Below are 14,741 nucleotides of genomic sequence, written 5' to 3' on the forward strand. Positions count from 1 at the left end.
AAATGTTTCACTAACATTTTTTTTTGTTTTAAATAGGGTAAGTCATTGTAACCTTCCCAACGGCTGGAACCTAACACCCTTGAAGAAAAGGAGGGATTGATACCAGACTAAAAGAGCAAGTTATTCACACATGTTCCTTCTCTGCAAGTGGACTGTAGAGAGGTCACCAGACTAAAAGAGCAAGTTGTTTAAAGATGCTCCAAGCTGAATAGTTGCCAAACTTAGCTAGGTAACGATGTTTTTCTTAGGTTAAGTAGCTCGTTGCTCAAGGCCTGAGCAAGGAGAGAGGGGTTTTACGCCCATTTGGGCTGGTAGATATTTGGTAACGCGTTTAGGATGTCGAGCACGCGGCAGCAGTAAGTTCAACTGAAGAACACTGACTTTTGGGGGCCTGCGCGCACCAGAGGGCCACCGACCCATCTCACTACCCATGCGCAATAGGCATTTAAATATGCTAAACAGTTCCAGGAAATGCGATGAATGTACTAACGATTTATCGGAAAGCTAATGCATATGTATGTATAACCTCTCTGTATCTCTTTGTTTTCGGACAACGGCACGCACGTTAGGTGGAGCTATCCCCCCGTGCATCCAGCGCTGTAATAAAGAATGCCTGCTTTCCAAAACTCCACATTGAGCCTCAGAGAGTTTCTTGACCGGCTTTGACGGTAGCACGGGCTCGCCGCCATGTCACGGCCCCGCTGGCCGCCGCCCCGCCCTTCCCGCGCGGCTGAAAGGCCCCGCCATGGCGGCAGCCGCTCCTGGGGGAAGAGGCGGGCGGCGCAGCGCGCATGCGCCCCAACCGCGCGCTGCGTCTCCGTTCTCGCCTGAGTGAGGGGCGCGGAGCGGCCGTTCCCGCCGGCGCCGCCGCGGTGATGGGGCCGCCGCGCCGCCCGCCCGCCCGCGGCCGAGACCTGGGCATAGGTCTGGGTGTGCTGCTGGCGCTGTCGTGGCTCGGCGGAGCGCGGGCTCAGGGTGAGGAACGGCCGCTCGCTGCCCCCCACCCCGCTATGGCGGGGGAGCGGCCTAGTGGGGTGGTGATGGGCGGGGGGGGGAGCTGAGGGGCCGAGCCACCGCGGCCTCCCGTCCCCGAGAGCAACCGGGAGGAGGGGACGAGCTCGTCCTCCCCGCCCGTGGCCCCGACGGTGCTGCTGGGCTGAGGAGGGGGCCTGCCGGGCCGCTCCGGGGGGGCGGTGGGGAGGGAGAAGGAAACGGCGGTAGGCGGTGGTGGGAGCAGCGAGCTTTCCGGGCGGCTTCGGCGCGGTTTGGGGCGAAAAGGGGAGAGAAAGGGTGTGTAGCGAAAACACGCGTACTGGCCTTGGTGCTAACGGATGCTGGTTCTGACCCGGAGTTTGGGGTTGAAACTTCTTTTATGGTTTGGTGAATCTGTAAACGGTAATATAAATAGATTGGAAAGGAAACGAGTAGGTATTGTCAAAGAGGTGATGGTCTCTGTCGTGCGTGAGTCTTGTAAAGGCTGGGCGGATCTGACACTTCTGTCTAGGTTGCAGGTCTTGAATGTGTTTTTCTGACTGCTCTGCTGTGGAGGAGTCTTAAATCTTCAGCATTAACTGCGCTTCAGAAAGTCCCCGGGTCTGGAGCTCTCTGTGGGATTGTGTAGCTGGCTTGAAACTCGCCTTTATGGTCTGCCTGGCCTTTTGTCTTAGGAAAGGAAGTTAACTGTGCGAGTGTGGCTGGTTTGTTTGTTTCTCCTGCAGCGAGCTGAACTGGCGTTTTACTGCAGATGGGTACACAGTGAGTTCAGTCACGTGTTTTGACTGCAAGAATAGGGCAAATGGACAAAAATAAGAAAAGCGTTGTCTGGGTAGAATGATAAAGTTTTGACAAAAGACAGTAAGTGACCAGGGCTAGCGTAGAGTTGCACACTGAATGCAATTAAAATATAAAATAAAAAAATGAAACCTACTTGAATAGAGCTCTTAAAGAGTTCTCACTCTTAAGAATGTCACTACTTTGATTTACCAATGAGTCCTTAAAACCTACTGAATTAGCCCGACTTCTATGCTGTTATGCCTCAACCTGTATCTCTTCTTGGTGACAAGATTGTTTATTGCTTTTTCCTTCCTATTACTCTAACAGAGTGTATGCCTCCAGATAGGCTGCACTATGCCGAGCTCAATGAGAAGTTCAGCACAATGAAGAGCTTTCCTGTTGGAACGGCGGTGTCGTACATCTGCCGGCCCGGGTATATACAAATCCCGGGAAAAACGGTATTTCGTACATGTGGTGAAGACTTACAGTGGTCACCCACAGAGCAGTTCTGTACAGGTAATGTGTGCATGAGCTCTTTTGCTTTTTGCCTTTGATATTTAACAATTTTAGTTGGTTTTCAACTGGCAATTAGTATTCTGTAATATTTCAAACAAATGCTAAGGACTGTAAGAACACTACATGCCAGAGACTTAGTCTTTGTATATAACTATACACATGTAGTTTGTCTTGTTTGTTTTTGTTTTTTCTTTTTCCCTTCCCATAGAGAAAAAATGTAGCCATCCAGGAGAATTAGAACATGGTTTTGTTAATGTGACAGCTCTTACATTTGGTTCAAAAGCTACGTTTTCTTGTGAAGAAGGGTGAGTATTTTGGTGAAGTGAGTGAGTCCTCTTATTTTTTCTGTTTAGACCAGCTTTGAACCAAGCCCAAATTTTCTTATGGAGGTTCCGTTCCAGTTCTGACTTGAATGTCTATTGAATTCTACCCAGAGCAAATGAAATTACTGTTAAATTTTGTTTGGTTCCTGGTTTTACTTGCTGTTTGTGTCAACCAACGCTTAAGCTTTTTAGTGAGATTCTACAGAGTGAAAGCTAGGGTGTTACCTCTAATGACTTCTTTCAGTGCTCCTATGGCAGAGGGAATACATATATATATTTATCACCCTTCATTGTTATAGTGAATAATGGCCCACCTGTCTGTGTATAGCAAATTAAGTCAAATTAACCACTCACAAGGGTTTTTTTTTTTCTCCCTTTCTTTTTAACAGCTTATTTTTTTCTACTATTAGTAACTTTAGGGCATTAGTATTAAAGGGTACACATCTTACAGTGGTGAGACTTCCATCAGGTCCTTTAGTGAGGTCTCATTTGCTTCTCCTGTTTTCAAAGTTGAGACTGTTAGAAAAATTAAAAAAAAAAAAATAGTTACCATTCTCATTACAACAAAAACCTAGTATGTCATTTCCCCATAATCACAGAATAGAATTGTATAAACAAAGTTTCTAGCTGCTTGTTGGAGCAATGAGAGACTTCATAAGTTTCACCTCTTTAAAAACTTTTACTTATCTAGGTTCAGATTACTTGGAACTGATGAGATTTCCTGTGTAGTTAAGAATAAAGCTGTTGGCTGGGATAGAGATCTTCCTTTCTGTGAAAGTAAGTAATTTACAACCTTATTTAAGTTTATGTTCAGATGGTGGTAGTTTGTGTAAAAAGCAGCTTTTCCATAAGCTTTCCAGTGTAAGGAATGATGGTAAAGTAGGACTGATTTTTGGTGGTGGTTTTTGTGGGGTTTTTGTTTGGTTGGGTGTTTGGGTTGGGTTGGTTTGGTTTTGTTTTTGGTGGGGTTTTTTTTTGGTTGTGGTTTTTTTTTGTTTGTTTTTTTTTGTTTGTTTGTTTGGGTTTTTTTTGAGCTACTCAAGATGTGCCTGAGGAATGACCACTGAAAAATACTATTTATTGTGGTAATTAGCTCATATTAGTTAAAGTCTGCCTCTTACTGGAATTGAGACTCCTTATAATAGGTGACCATTGGTAACTCTCAGTTATAGCTGTAGCTTGTCTTAGGAATAGCTATATGTCAGATTTTAAATTAAATTACTTGAAAATCAAGGCTCACTATTTCCGAGATGAACAGGGTAACAGCAAAATTCTGTTGACTAATTTGTGTGATTTATTTCTAGGAATTCCTTGTGAACCACCTCCAAGTATAGCCAATGGGCACTACACTAAAGCAGACCATTATGTTTATCAGACATCAGTAACGTATACGTGTGATGCTGTATCAAAAGGCGTGGATCCCTTCTCACTGATTGGCCCGGCTAGTATTTACTGCACATACGATGCAAACTCAAATGGAGTTTGGAGTGGACCGCCTCCACAATGTAGAGGTTGTTGGATTTTTTAATATGCTTCTTTATTATAGAATGTATGACTCCAGAACAGCAATATTGGTCCCTTTTTTTTGGAGGGCAGGGGACAGGGAATGGGTTTCCCGGTAGAAAAGAAGAAACAGGTTCTCTGGTGCTAAATTTGATATAGTTCCAGTGGAGACTGGATCAGCTGCGTTATGGATATTGATTGGTTATGACACAGAATAAAGTTATTCTACCACGCTGTTGGTAGAAGTGACAAGACAAAGTGAAGGAACAGAGAGACCATAAAGAAAAATTGTGTAAAGAGCAAGAGTGTGGAAACTAGATCATGAATAGTAAAAAGGTAAGGAGGAACTTTTTTTTTTTTTAAACATAGCTACTATTGCAAGTGCAGAAATAAATGCAAAGTGCAGCAAGCACAAAGTCTTGCTTTGCAGATGTTGGGAGAAATATCAGGTGCTTGCATGTTGTCATTTGAACCCTAATCGATACCACTTCGTTTTCTGAAATTTTGCCGCTATACAGGAGTATGTCTTTTGGAAGTGGAATGTGATTATATAAATTATTACAATTTCTTATTTAGCTGTGTACCACTACAACTCGATAGCTTAAAACAAAACCTCCGCCTTCAAGAGAATAGCCTTTTTACAAAGCCCCTCCAGAACAGTTTGACGCATTAAATAAGGAAAATTACAAGTAGTAGAAGGATGCTGTGTCTGTTGCAAAGATACTGAGAACAAATGTTTCAGAGCTGTTTTTCTTTTACCTATTTCAGTGGTCAAATGTGATAATCCGAAAGTTGAAAATGGAAGAAAAAAAACTGGATTTGGACCTTCTTATAGCTATGGGGACTCAGTCATGTTTGAGTGTGATCCAGGCTATTTCATGATCGGGCCGGAGGTAATTACCTGTGAAGAAAACAACACCTGGTCTCCTCCAGAACCAACTTGTGAAAAAAGTAAGCCTTTAAATAGAAATCGATCTTCTCTTCTGTGTTGAGAATGTTGTAAGTCTGTCTTAGCTAAAATTTAAAATCATAACACTGTAGTTGGAAATTGGAAGCTAAGGAAGTTGACATGGAGCCTCATCTGTGGACAACCGTTTTAGGTGTTTGAGTGACTCCTGGAATTTGTGGCGTGGACATACTGTGATGCTACTGCATCATAGTAGCATCACGGTGGGTTTTTTTGTGATTTCACGTGTAAATCAGGAAAAAAGATGTGTTTCTCAATTCTGATAGAAAGAACTAGGAGGAATGAGGGAACATATACAGTCCTTCTAGAGTAATCAAAATCATTATGTGTCTGTGTTCTCTTAGGCAGCTCTTGAACTCTTACATCACACGAGATGCCTGGAAAGTGTAGTACGTTGTTAGATTTTGATCAAGGAAATTACTAAGTCAGTACTAATTTGCAGCACTGGGGACATTGCAGAGATCTTTCTTCTTTGTGCTAGAGGGAGAGGGAATGTTGTAGAGTACAGGGAGAGAATTTTTTACTTACATGCTCAAATGGGTTCCCAAGAATGAGAACAACTTCTGCAAAGAGTATGTTTGGGTGCTCCTCATGAAGGAGTCTGATAAGGCACCTGGAAGTGATTTTAGACCTTACAAAATAATTAAACAAGAAATACTAATTTCTGAGCTACCATATCAAAAGATCATCTTAATGAATACCTGCGGTGATGTTTCTTTGAAGTCTTCAAAGGAAACTTTAAAACATAAAATTTTGGTAAAGTTAAAGTATTCAGATATGCTCATCTATTTGTCTCACACAAAGACAATGCGTATTTGTGGAGTGAGTTAATGAATTATGAAATATTTGAAGTTTGTTAACACTAAACTTTTAATGTGTTAGCTACTGCAGATGTATGTGGTGCCCCAAAGATCACACATGGAGTAGTGATTCCAGTGAAATCTGTGTATGAAGGAGGAGAGTCTGTTCGGATAAAGTGCAATACTTACTGTACTTTTCCTGATGGCGCTGAAGAGATGACAGTAACTTGTCAAGGACAAAATGCCTGGAGTTCTTTACAAAACTGTACATGTAAGAAAAACTCTTGATTGGTAGAATCAGGGGCAGAGTGACAAGTTCCAGACGTCTTACAGAGTAATGTGCAGGCTCTGAAAGTCAGAGGTCTGTCAGCAGGGCACCTACAGGTTATGTTAGTAGGGTTGTGGGTGTCTTGGGGTGGAGTTTCAGCAACTGAGGAAGGTTTTCAGTGGAGTTGGAGTCCTTGTTCAGTCTTAGTTTTGTTTATGGAAGCTGGTGAAGTTCAAAAGCCAGTGTGAAAGATCTGTTCTGGGGGTGTTTTCTGAAGATTCTTCCTTTCATGATGAGAGACTTTATTCTCTCCTCACTCTTGCACCATGTGATCACTTGTTATAATGTAAACAGAGATTGTCATTGCTTTGATGGAACTGTTTGTCCTAGTGAAACAGAGACGTGTATTTCTGTTAATGTGTCTGATGCATGTCCAGCAGCAGAAGTATCTGCAGCCTCTAGGAAGAAGGAAGCCTTTGCATATAAAATGTCTTAAGGATTGACTGAGCTTCTGTCATTTACACAAACGTAGGGACTTCCTGATGGCAACTCTTTGAATCTGCTTCATATACCAGCTCAGTTCTTGGACTTTTTTTTTTCTCTTTCTTTCCCCTCTTTCCAGGTAGACCTGAAAGTTCTAGTTTCACTCCAGACATAAATCATGGTAGAGTAACTGATGGTCAGAAACCTTCATATTCTGTCGGGGATTTTATTACGATTGAATGTTACGCAGGCTACACGTTACATGGTGAAGCTCGTATTCAGTATATTGGGAAAAACCAGTGGATTCCTGGAGTGCCGACTTGCAAGTTAAGTAAGTATGAATTACAAGAATTTCCACTAGAATGAAAATACATGTAACAGAAGCTTTACTTCTTGGGGACACTCTTTTGTATTCAAGAGAAATCAATTAATGCAAACTTCCTTCTTTATTTTGACATAAGAAAATAGCTTTAGGTAAAATCCATTTAAAAACAGGAATATTTTGAGGTGAATAAATGTTATGATATAAACTGGCCTACTGCAAGGATTGTGTTGACAGAAGTGCTTGGTCTATTTGAAATAACTTTGTGAATATTTTTATAATAATGTTCAAATAAGAAGCATGTGTGTTCCTCTTGTGATACTGATTCACTTTGTTTTTAGGTGCTTATATTGTGGCCATCATCTGTGGTAAGTATCTTACAAAACCTGAACAAGATACAGTGTGGATTGTATTTTTTATGTGGGATTGATACTCTAAACACCACCTGTGACTGCAGTAATATAACACAATTTTGAAGTTTTGGTTATTTTAAAATGCTTGTCAACTTCTAAAGCGACATAGTTCAAGAAAAGTTAAGTTTACTTAGCAATTATAGATTAATTTCCTGTGAAATGCGTACTTCTTCATGTATATGAGGCATCAGATTTCAAAGGTGGTCTTCTGCAACTTAGTCACTTTCATAAACTCCTTAGAGCTCGAGTTTACTGGAAGTGTGAATAAATAACCGTGCCACTGAACAGAAGTGCTTAGTCTATCATCTGTCCTTACATTTGTCACCCTCTTTTGTAAGCCTACCACTTTCTTATAAACTGCTTGTAAAAAGTAATGTTAGGATGTTGACATATTTGTTTCATGTTACTGAGCTGGTGGGGTTTTGGTGGTCACTGTTCTTGAGCTGAACTGTCTTGAAGAGTCTTGAGCAAAGTGTGAAATAAGCTGTGCAGATTTTAAGGAGGTTTTTTTTTTTGGGGGGGGGGGAAGGATTGTATACGACTGTGGATGAAGACAGTGCTATTTCTGCAAAAAAATTTTGAGGCTTTTTTTTTTGTGAGCTAGAGGTGATCTTTTTCACTCTAAGGCTTTTTTAATTATTCCTAAAGTGATTGTGGCAGTTGTGGTGTTCCTGGCAGCCTTCTGGGTCTATAAGAAATTCTTTACACAGAATGGGTGAGTAAACCTGCTTTTTATTCCTGCAAATTTCTAAATGACTGAGCAAAAGCAGTGCTAACGCGTATGTAAGTTTTTCTTGAGCTTTGTCTGCCCTTTCTTTTTCAAATGCCTGATGATTATATGTGAGCTTATCACAGCAGCTGAGGGGAAGCTAAAGTGTCTAACAAATATGTTTGACTTTGGTTTTGTATCTGCTGTTCAAATAAGCTGCTAATTAACACTTGCACTAATATCAAGGAAGCAAAAAGTCTGTTTTTCAGCTTGTATTTGGCATAGGTACACTTGCCGAGGAAAGTACTGTTTGCATCTGCTCTAAAACTTGTCAGTTTACCTCTTAAAACCAGTGGTAGTATTGGTTTGTGTGGGCTTGTGTTATTTTGTTGGTTGGATTCCCTCTGGCATCACTGGGTCTCACAGACGTTAAAAGCCAGAGTGGTTTACATGAACTGGAAGCCTTGCAGGTGTACTAAGGAACTTCCTCTGTTCTACACAAGATGTGCCAGTGGTAGCGGAGGGTAACTGGAGATCCTTGAATAAAATAATACAGGCTGAGTTATAAGGAAAACTTGAAAAAAAATTTGACCAAAACCAGTCTCTCAGTGCTGTTTGAAAAAGCAGATAGTCAGCTTTGCTGCTAGAACGTGTAATGTGTGGCTCCACTTCAGTCTTTTTCTCCTCCAGCAGCAGTGATTGGTGTCTCGGTGTTAAAGCCTTTCAAAATCAACTGTAAAATAAGATGCATAAGTCGTAAAGTTCTTCTGTTTTTAATGAGACGTACAGGGCCCTTTGAACTTTGTCTTCAAAACAACTGATTGTTATGTATGCTTTTTCGTGGAGGAGTGGCAGGAGTTTTAAGTGCCTCTTTGTGCATTGCTTCTTGCAGTGTGTCTTATTTTATCTTCTTGAAAAAAGCCTATTTTGTTGGAGGAATAGTTTGTAACACGTAAAATACTGAAAATTCAGAGCAAGTTAGGTGGTACACATAGAAAGTTATGATAAGTATCTCATCAAGACTGACTTAAATTCCACCAGATTTTGTTAAAAGTTATCTGAGGGATGTGAAGCAAAGGAAGGGATGCTGTAAATAAAGCAAACCAGAGGGAATACTCCTGTGGTTCGTATCTATAATGCAGTACACACAGTAATACTTGGGAGAACCCTGAAGCTAGCGTATATCCAGTGAGGTTTCAGCCTTAGTATCTTCCACATGGGCAGTACAGCATCGTTACAAGGGCCAGAGTGGCCCTGTAAGCTGAGTAACTGTGTAGCTCTCTGCTGCTAAGTAATTCAGTGCTTTTGAGCAATTGCTTTTCATCCATGACTTCGATAATCTGCAGTCTGGATGGCCCAAATAAGAGTACGTGGGAGTTAATAGTATTAAGGCCACACTTTCTGCCTTCGTATGTGGAGAGGCTTCTCAGGGTGTAAAAAGGAGGAGGGATCTAAAGCAACATCCTGAAAAATTAACAATGCTGTATTCTTGAAAATTTTACAACGTGAAAAGTCTTATTGCACCCAATGCTTTCCTTAAGCTTCCCTGGCTTCCTTGCTGTGAACATCTGACTATTAAACCTCTTTTTGTCTGAAAACCCGATCTAATCTCCTCTTATTAAGGCCTAGATCTCTCTATTTAGTTTTCTGGTTTCCTGATGTAGCTGAGCCTCTATGAACTGTTGTGCTTCCAGTAGCTTATGCTTGCTGGATTGCAGTCTTCAAATTACAGCAAAAATCTTTTCTTGCCCTCTTTCTTGTGTGTTTAATCTGCCAGTTTTATAGGACGTTGAATTAGACCTTTTTCCCCTTCTGCTGTGCAGCTCGTATACAGTTGATGAGAGTTGCAAGGAAACATGTATTTTAAAAACTAATGTGCCAGCTGAGATGGAAGAAACTGCACAAATGAATTAATTGAATCCTAAAAAGGTATACACTTTCCACTTAAGCTTCATTGTACAAGTCCAAATTAAGTGTCTTTTTTATTATTTACTTAGAATTTCGTGAGAATTTCATGGAATCTAGCTAGCTGTGAACCTCTGTTTCCTATAGGAAAGATGGTAATAACTATTCATTCATTTTGGGAGAATAGGATATATTACCTAAAGAATTATCGTTCAGTGTTGTAAGCGATGGCTTCCAGTGACTGCGTATCACATTTCTTAGTTTTGGGTTCTCTTTAAAGAATGAGTGACGCTTTTCTGTCAGATAGAAACTACGTACATACTCAGTAGAATGCTTGCACCTGCTTCAGTAATGTGAAATGGCTTCCAGTGGTGTGTTACTTTGGTTAGCTAACAGTGTAATTCCCTATAATTTGAAGACTGTTGGAGCTGGAAACCACCTTTGCTGCATTACACGGACACTAGAGTTGTAAAGGTATTGTGCATCCCTTCAGAGAAAACCAGAGTACGTTTCTCTCAGAATTACTGAGGCATGTGCGTTTTCAGCTTTCTAGAAGAAAAATAAATAAATGAAGATACAAATAAGGTCGTCTTTTTACACCTTTTTTTTATAAAAAGGTGATTTGTTTTCAAATTCAGAAGCCTTTAAAAGAGTCAAAATATAGTTGCCTGTTTGGAACTGGTTTCTTCTCCTGTATTTAAACTGTGGCTTAGTCTGGTAATCAGATGCATTTGATGATAGTTACAGTTGCACCTGCACTTGTGTGTGGTCAAATTTACTCTTTCAAAAACCGAACTCTTCAGACAGAACAGATTTAAGACAGGACAGCTTAGTTTCACTGTTCCTCATCGGTATCTTGCCATTACTACCTTAACAGTTAGTTTGCACTACAAATGCTCTTGTAAACTAATAATATCTTCACTTGTATTGCTTTTCTCCATTGCACGAGTTCTGACAACCTAATGGTTGAAGTGTTGTCTCTTATTCTAACTTAATGCAGAAGTCTTCTCAAATGCATAGTCTTGCTTTTATTTGCTTTCAAAGTTTGAGATGACGTATATGAAAATTAAGCTTGGAGTTTCTTCCAAAATAATGTATGGATTAAGGAATGTCACCTTTACCTCTGAAGTATGATGTTTCTAATTGAGATAGGTTTGATTTTCTGGATTAGCTGGGCTTATTTTTGGAGAGGGAAAAAAAGGAATTGAAATAAGAACTCTGTTGCATTCTGTCTCCAGTCTTACCTCTTGCACGTGACAATGATAAGATAAATTAATGGTCTGGTATGCACTATTAACCTCTGAGTTTTTCTGATGATGTGTAGAACTCCTTAGAGACCTCAAGTAATAGTGCAGAGGTTTGGTATGGATTTTTTTTTCTGGAAAGCAGAACAGGAATTATTCAATACTTGAAAACACAAATGTATGGATGCAATTATGAATTTTAATTCTCATATGTTTAAATATTGTCGATTTGGTGTTAGCGGACTACAAAATCAAAACTCTTACAAACTAATATTTAACTTCTGGTTATAAAAAGTACTAAACAACATAGTGTATTTAAACTACAAGGGAGGCTTCTGATGTAGTCTTCAAATTAGTTAGGAATCCTGTATCTATTCTGTTCTCAGCTTTTGATACTACTCAGTCATGGTCCTTTCATCACTTGAAATGATCCATTTGGATCAAATGCTCTTCTGCTCTGTGGGTCGTTCTTAGCAGTCTAGCGGATGAAATGAAGCAAAAAAACTCCTCAGTCGAGCAGTTGCTTAGTAAGAACAGAACAAATAGTGATTTAGTATCATGACTTTAGCTGTTGATTTTAACGATAAAACTAAGGATGTGCTTTCAGAATAAATGTAAAAACTATTTAAATGTAAAAATCTCTGATTTGACTTGTTTTTTTGTTTGTAGGAAACGTGACAGCACTCCATGTACTGCCGAATATAAGATGTGTAAAGCATGAATGACCTTTTTTGCGGGTGGGAGGGAATTTGCAATTGAATATACCTATGAGAAATGGAAAATTATTGCACTTGCATTGAGTTTCTGTAGGTTAATATCTTGTACTATGTCTTACACCACTGAGTAAATGTAGTAGATCATTAATAGGGTAAAAAGACTCTATCTATCTATCTGCTTTTCCTGACAAACCACTTGTATTGTCTTGTCTGTGTACATGAAATGATCTTGAAGGCACATACCTGTAGCATGCAAGAGTGTCTTTCGGCGGGAGCACTGGACATATCACTGTCGTAGTACCAGCTGCTGCTGCCTGCTGCCTTCAGTGCTACCTCTTTCTTACAGAAGACTACCAAATATTAGTTCTGCTCTCTAAAATCTGAATGTGCTTCTCGTTCATTTTTGCAAATTGAGGTGATATAAATGATTGTCTCTTGTATTCTGAAATGTTTTATTATTAATTTCCTTAAGAGATTGGCACTATTAAAGGCTATGTCTTTTTGAAACTATAACAGTTTAGATCTATACACTACCTCTTTGTTTGCCAAAATTGATTTCTGTATATCTAATTAATTAAAATGTGCCTTTAAATCAGAGGTTTATAACTTTTCCATTGCCTTTAAGAAGGGAAAAAGCCATATATGTTTCTCACTCTTTGATATAGTCCCAGAAAGACTCCAGTGGTTTTGTTGGAATGGAAAACTGCAGGTTTCTATAGCAAAGGCACCCCTGCCTTTGAATTCCTTGACCTGTTGACAGAAAGTACCTAGTTAAAGAAACAGCTGAGAAGTCAGTGGTGGCCATCTGCTATCAGGAACACAGTTTAAGTTCCTTAGGATGCTTGACTCTTCTTGAGCCTTGATGTCCATTTCGGAGATAATTTTGTTGCCTTTCAGGATAGAAAGAGCCCTGTATGGATCTAGCTTCCTTGCCTTTTTAACTTGAAATCATGCATTCAAATCTCTATACAGACCGTGGTGCTAAATGTAGCTGTACAGTGCTAGATTTAGCATCAGATATCTGTTGAGAAACAGAAGCCTTTCCCTGTCTGAAAGGCTTTTCATGTTAAAGAGAGACCAAACCAGCTTAGTTGTAGGAGTGAAGGAATGGGTGTGCTGGCAGTGGGGGTAGGTGCGGTCTCTTTGTAGATAGCTGCTTGCTTCATGAAGCGTTTTAGTCAAGACTGTGACTGCAGGAGCTCCCGCCACAGCGTCTGCCATGAATTGAGACTTGGATGTGCGTTGATAGCTGTTCCTTTAATTCCTGCTTGCTATTTCTAATTCCTTATTAAAACAAACTTAATTAGGACAGGTTTTGGCTTTGCGAGTCTCTTGAGTTTGCTATCAACATACAGGCAGCTTAAAAGAACCAATTTTCCGAGAAAAACCAAATTGCTCCACTTTGGATGGCTCAGGCAGCATTTAAACTCTTTTTGTTTGTCTGTGGTAGATTGACACTGCTTTCCACTGTTGTGAACAGATTGTTTGAATAACATAGAACTATTTAGGGCTTTATAGGGCTTTTTGGGACAATCCCAGCAGATCTGTTGTCAGAGTTTGTAATAGTCTCTGGTTATTAAAAAGCGGTTTTGGCTGTGCAGAATGACTTGCTGTTCATTGCCTAGCTGATACCTAGTTTGATAATTGTTTGTAAGCACTATGATAATACACTGGGAATTGAGCGTGTTGGTAGCTAGCTAGCTTGATTATGGATGGCATCTTCAATGTTATATGCTGAAATGCACTTAATGCTAAAGTGGAATAACTGTAAAAAATGGCCTTATTTTTACACTTTTTCTGGATGTAAAGACTAGTGATGACTTGTAATATTACAAATAAAAATGTTAAATTATTTAGCAGTTAAGTGTTTGTCTTTCATTCTTCATGTGGTAAGCAGCTATTTGCTCGTTATTCTTAAGACGATTTTTCACGTACCGAATGTGCATGAGGTGGTAACTGTCGAGATCGAAGTTTGCAGTTTGTCCGCAGAATTACTTAATGGTAGTGTAGAGAATGTGTTTTAACTGGCTGAGCAGTCTCATAGCCTTTTGGTTTTCTTTTGGAAGTGCAGAGAATTTCCCAGAACCTCCAAAACCTTACAGTGTTTGCTCCTGAAAAACCTGGTAAAAATTTGATGGAGAAGAGGCAGGTTATCATGTGGCTGTCCTGATGCAACAGCAAGTCAAGAGCAAAGCCCAGAGAGCGTCCTAGCGTTTTTGTCCAGTGTGGCAGATGTAATCCTTAGGGAGTTTAGCTTAGGCATTTTTAAGTCAAGTGTTCAGAAGAATGTGATTATTTTAATTGTATGAGGTTCCCACTCAAAATGTACTTAATTTTCTTTGTGAAAAGATGTGTGCAGTCAGCTGCCTTACAGAATGAAGCCTTTCAGAGGGTATAGAAAAATAACTAATATGCCAATTTTTTTTTTAATTTGTGGTTGCGATACTCAGAATCAGTTGGTGTGGATGGTGAATTATGACAGTATAGAGACTACATAGCTTTGCAATCTAGGAAGTTTTGGGATTGCAGTGAGCATTGATGAGATAAGTAGCTACTAGGCAGTTTGACTGAAACGCTACAAATTAATTTATCCTAATTGTCATGAATTCTGCACCATTTTCCTAAAACTCAGTCCCATATGGATTATTTCATTTTAGAATCTAGAACTGATAATTAAGTCATGATCACATGAACTTTGTGCTAAGAAAAAGGCTGGGTGTAATAAAAATGTGTTGTTGCCATCTACTGGTAAAACAAGTTATGTTCTCACTGTGGGAGTTAGAAAACGTTAGGTACAGT

At 39.9% G+C, this 14,741-nt stretch overlaps 1 protein-coding gene across 1 annotated transcript; it reads left to right on the forward strand.

Moving 5' to 3' along the window:
* Positions 1-817: 817 nt before the first annotated feature.
* Positions 818-13,801, forward strand: LOC104473901 (membrane cofactor protein). Its single transcript, XM_086765741.1, has 11 exons — positions 818-975; positions 2,101-2,289; positions 2,498-2,594; positions 3,304-3,389; positions 3,917-4,123; positions 4,884-5,066; positions 5,965-6,153; positions 6,773-6,964; positions 7,297-7,323; positions 8,017-8,083; positions 11,896-13,801. The coding sequence occupies exons 1-11, from the start codon at positions 876-878 to the stop codon at positions 11,945-11,947; spliced, it is 1,389 nt and encodes a 462-aa protein (XP_086621867.1). The 5' UTR covers positions 818-875; the 3' UTR covers positions 11,948-13,801.
* Positions 13,802-14,741: the final 940 nt, after the last annotated feature.

Source organism: Chlamydotis macqueenii, chromosome 23, assembly GCF_036417535.1.
Source record: "Chlamydotis macqueenii isolate bChlMac1 chromosome 23, bChlMac1.mat, whole genome shotgun sequence".
Taxonomy (NCBI): Eukaryota; Metazoa; Chordata; class Aves; order Otidiformes; family Otididae; genus Chlamydotis; species Chlamydotis macqueenii.

Excerpts from the sequence above, each read along its gene's own strand:
- LOC104473901 (XM_086765741.1), top strand. The coding sequence starts at position 876 with ATGGGGCCGCCGCGCCGCCCGCCCGCCCGCGGCCGAGACCTGGGCATA. Across the intron at positions 2,595-3,303 it reads ACGTTTTCTTGTGAAGAAGG|GTTCAGATTACTTGGAACTG; the intron begins GTGAGTATTTTG and ends TTACTTATCTAG. Across the intron at positions 6,154-6,772 it reads TTCTTTACAAAACTGTACAT|GTAGACCTGAAAGTTCTAGT; the intron begins GTAAGAAAAACT and ends CCCTCTTTCCAG.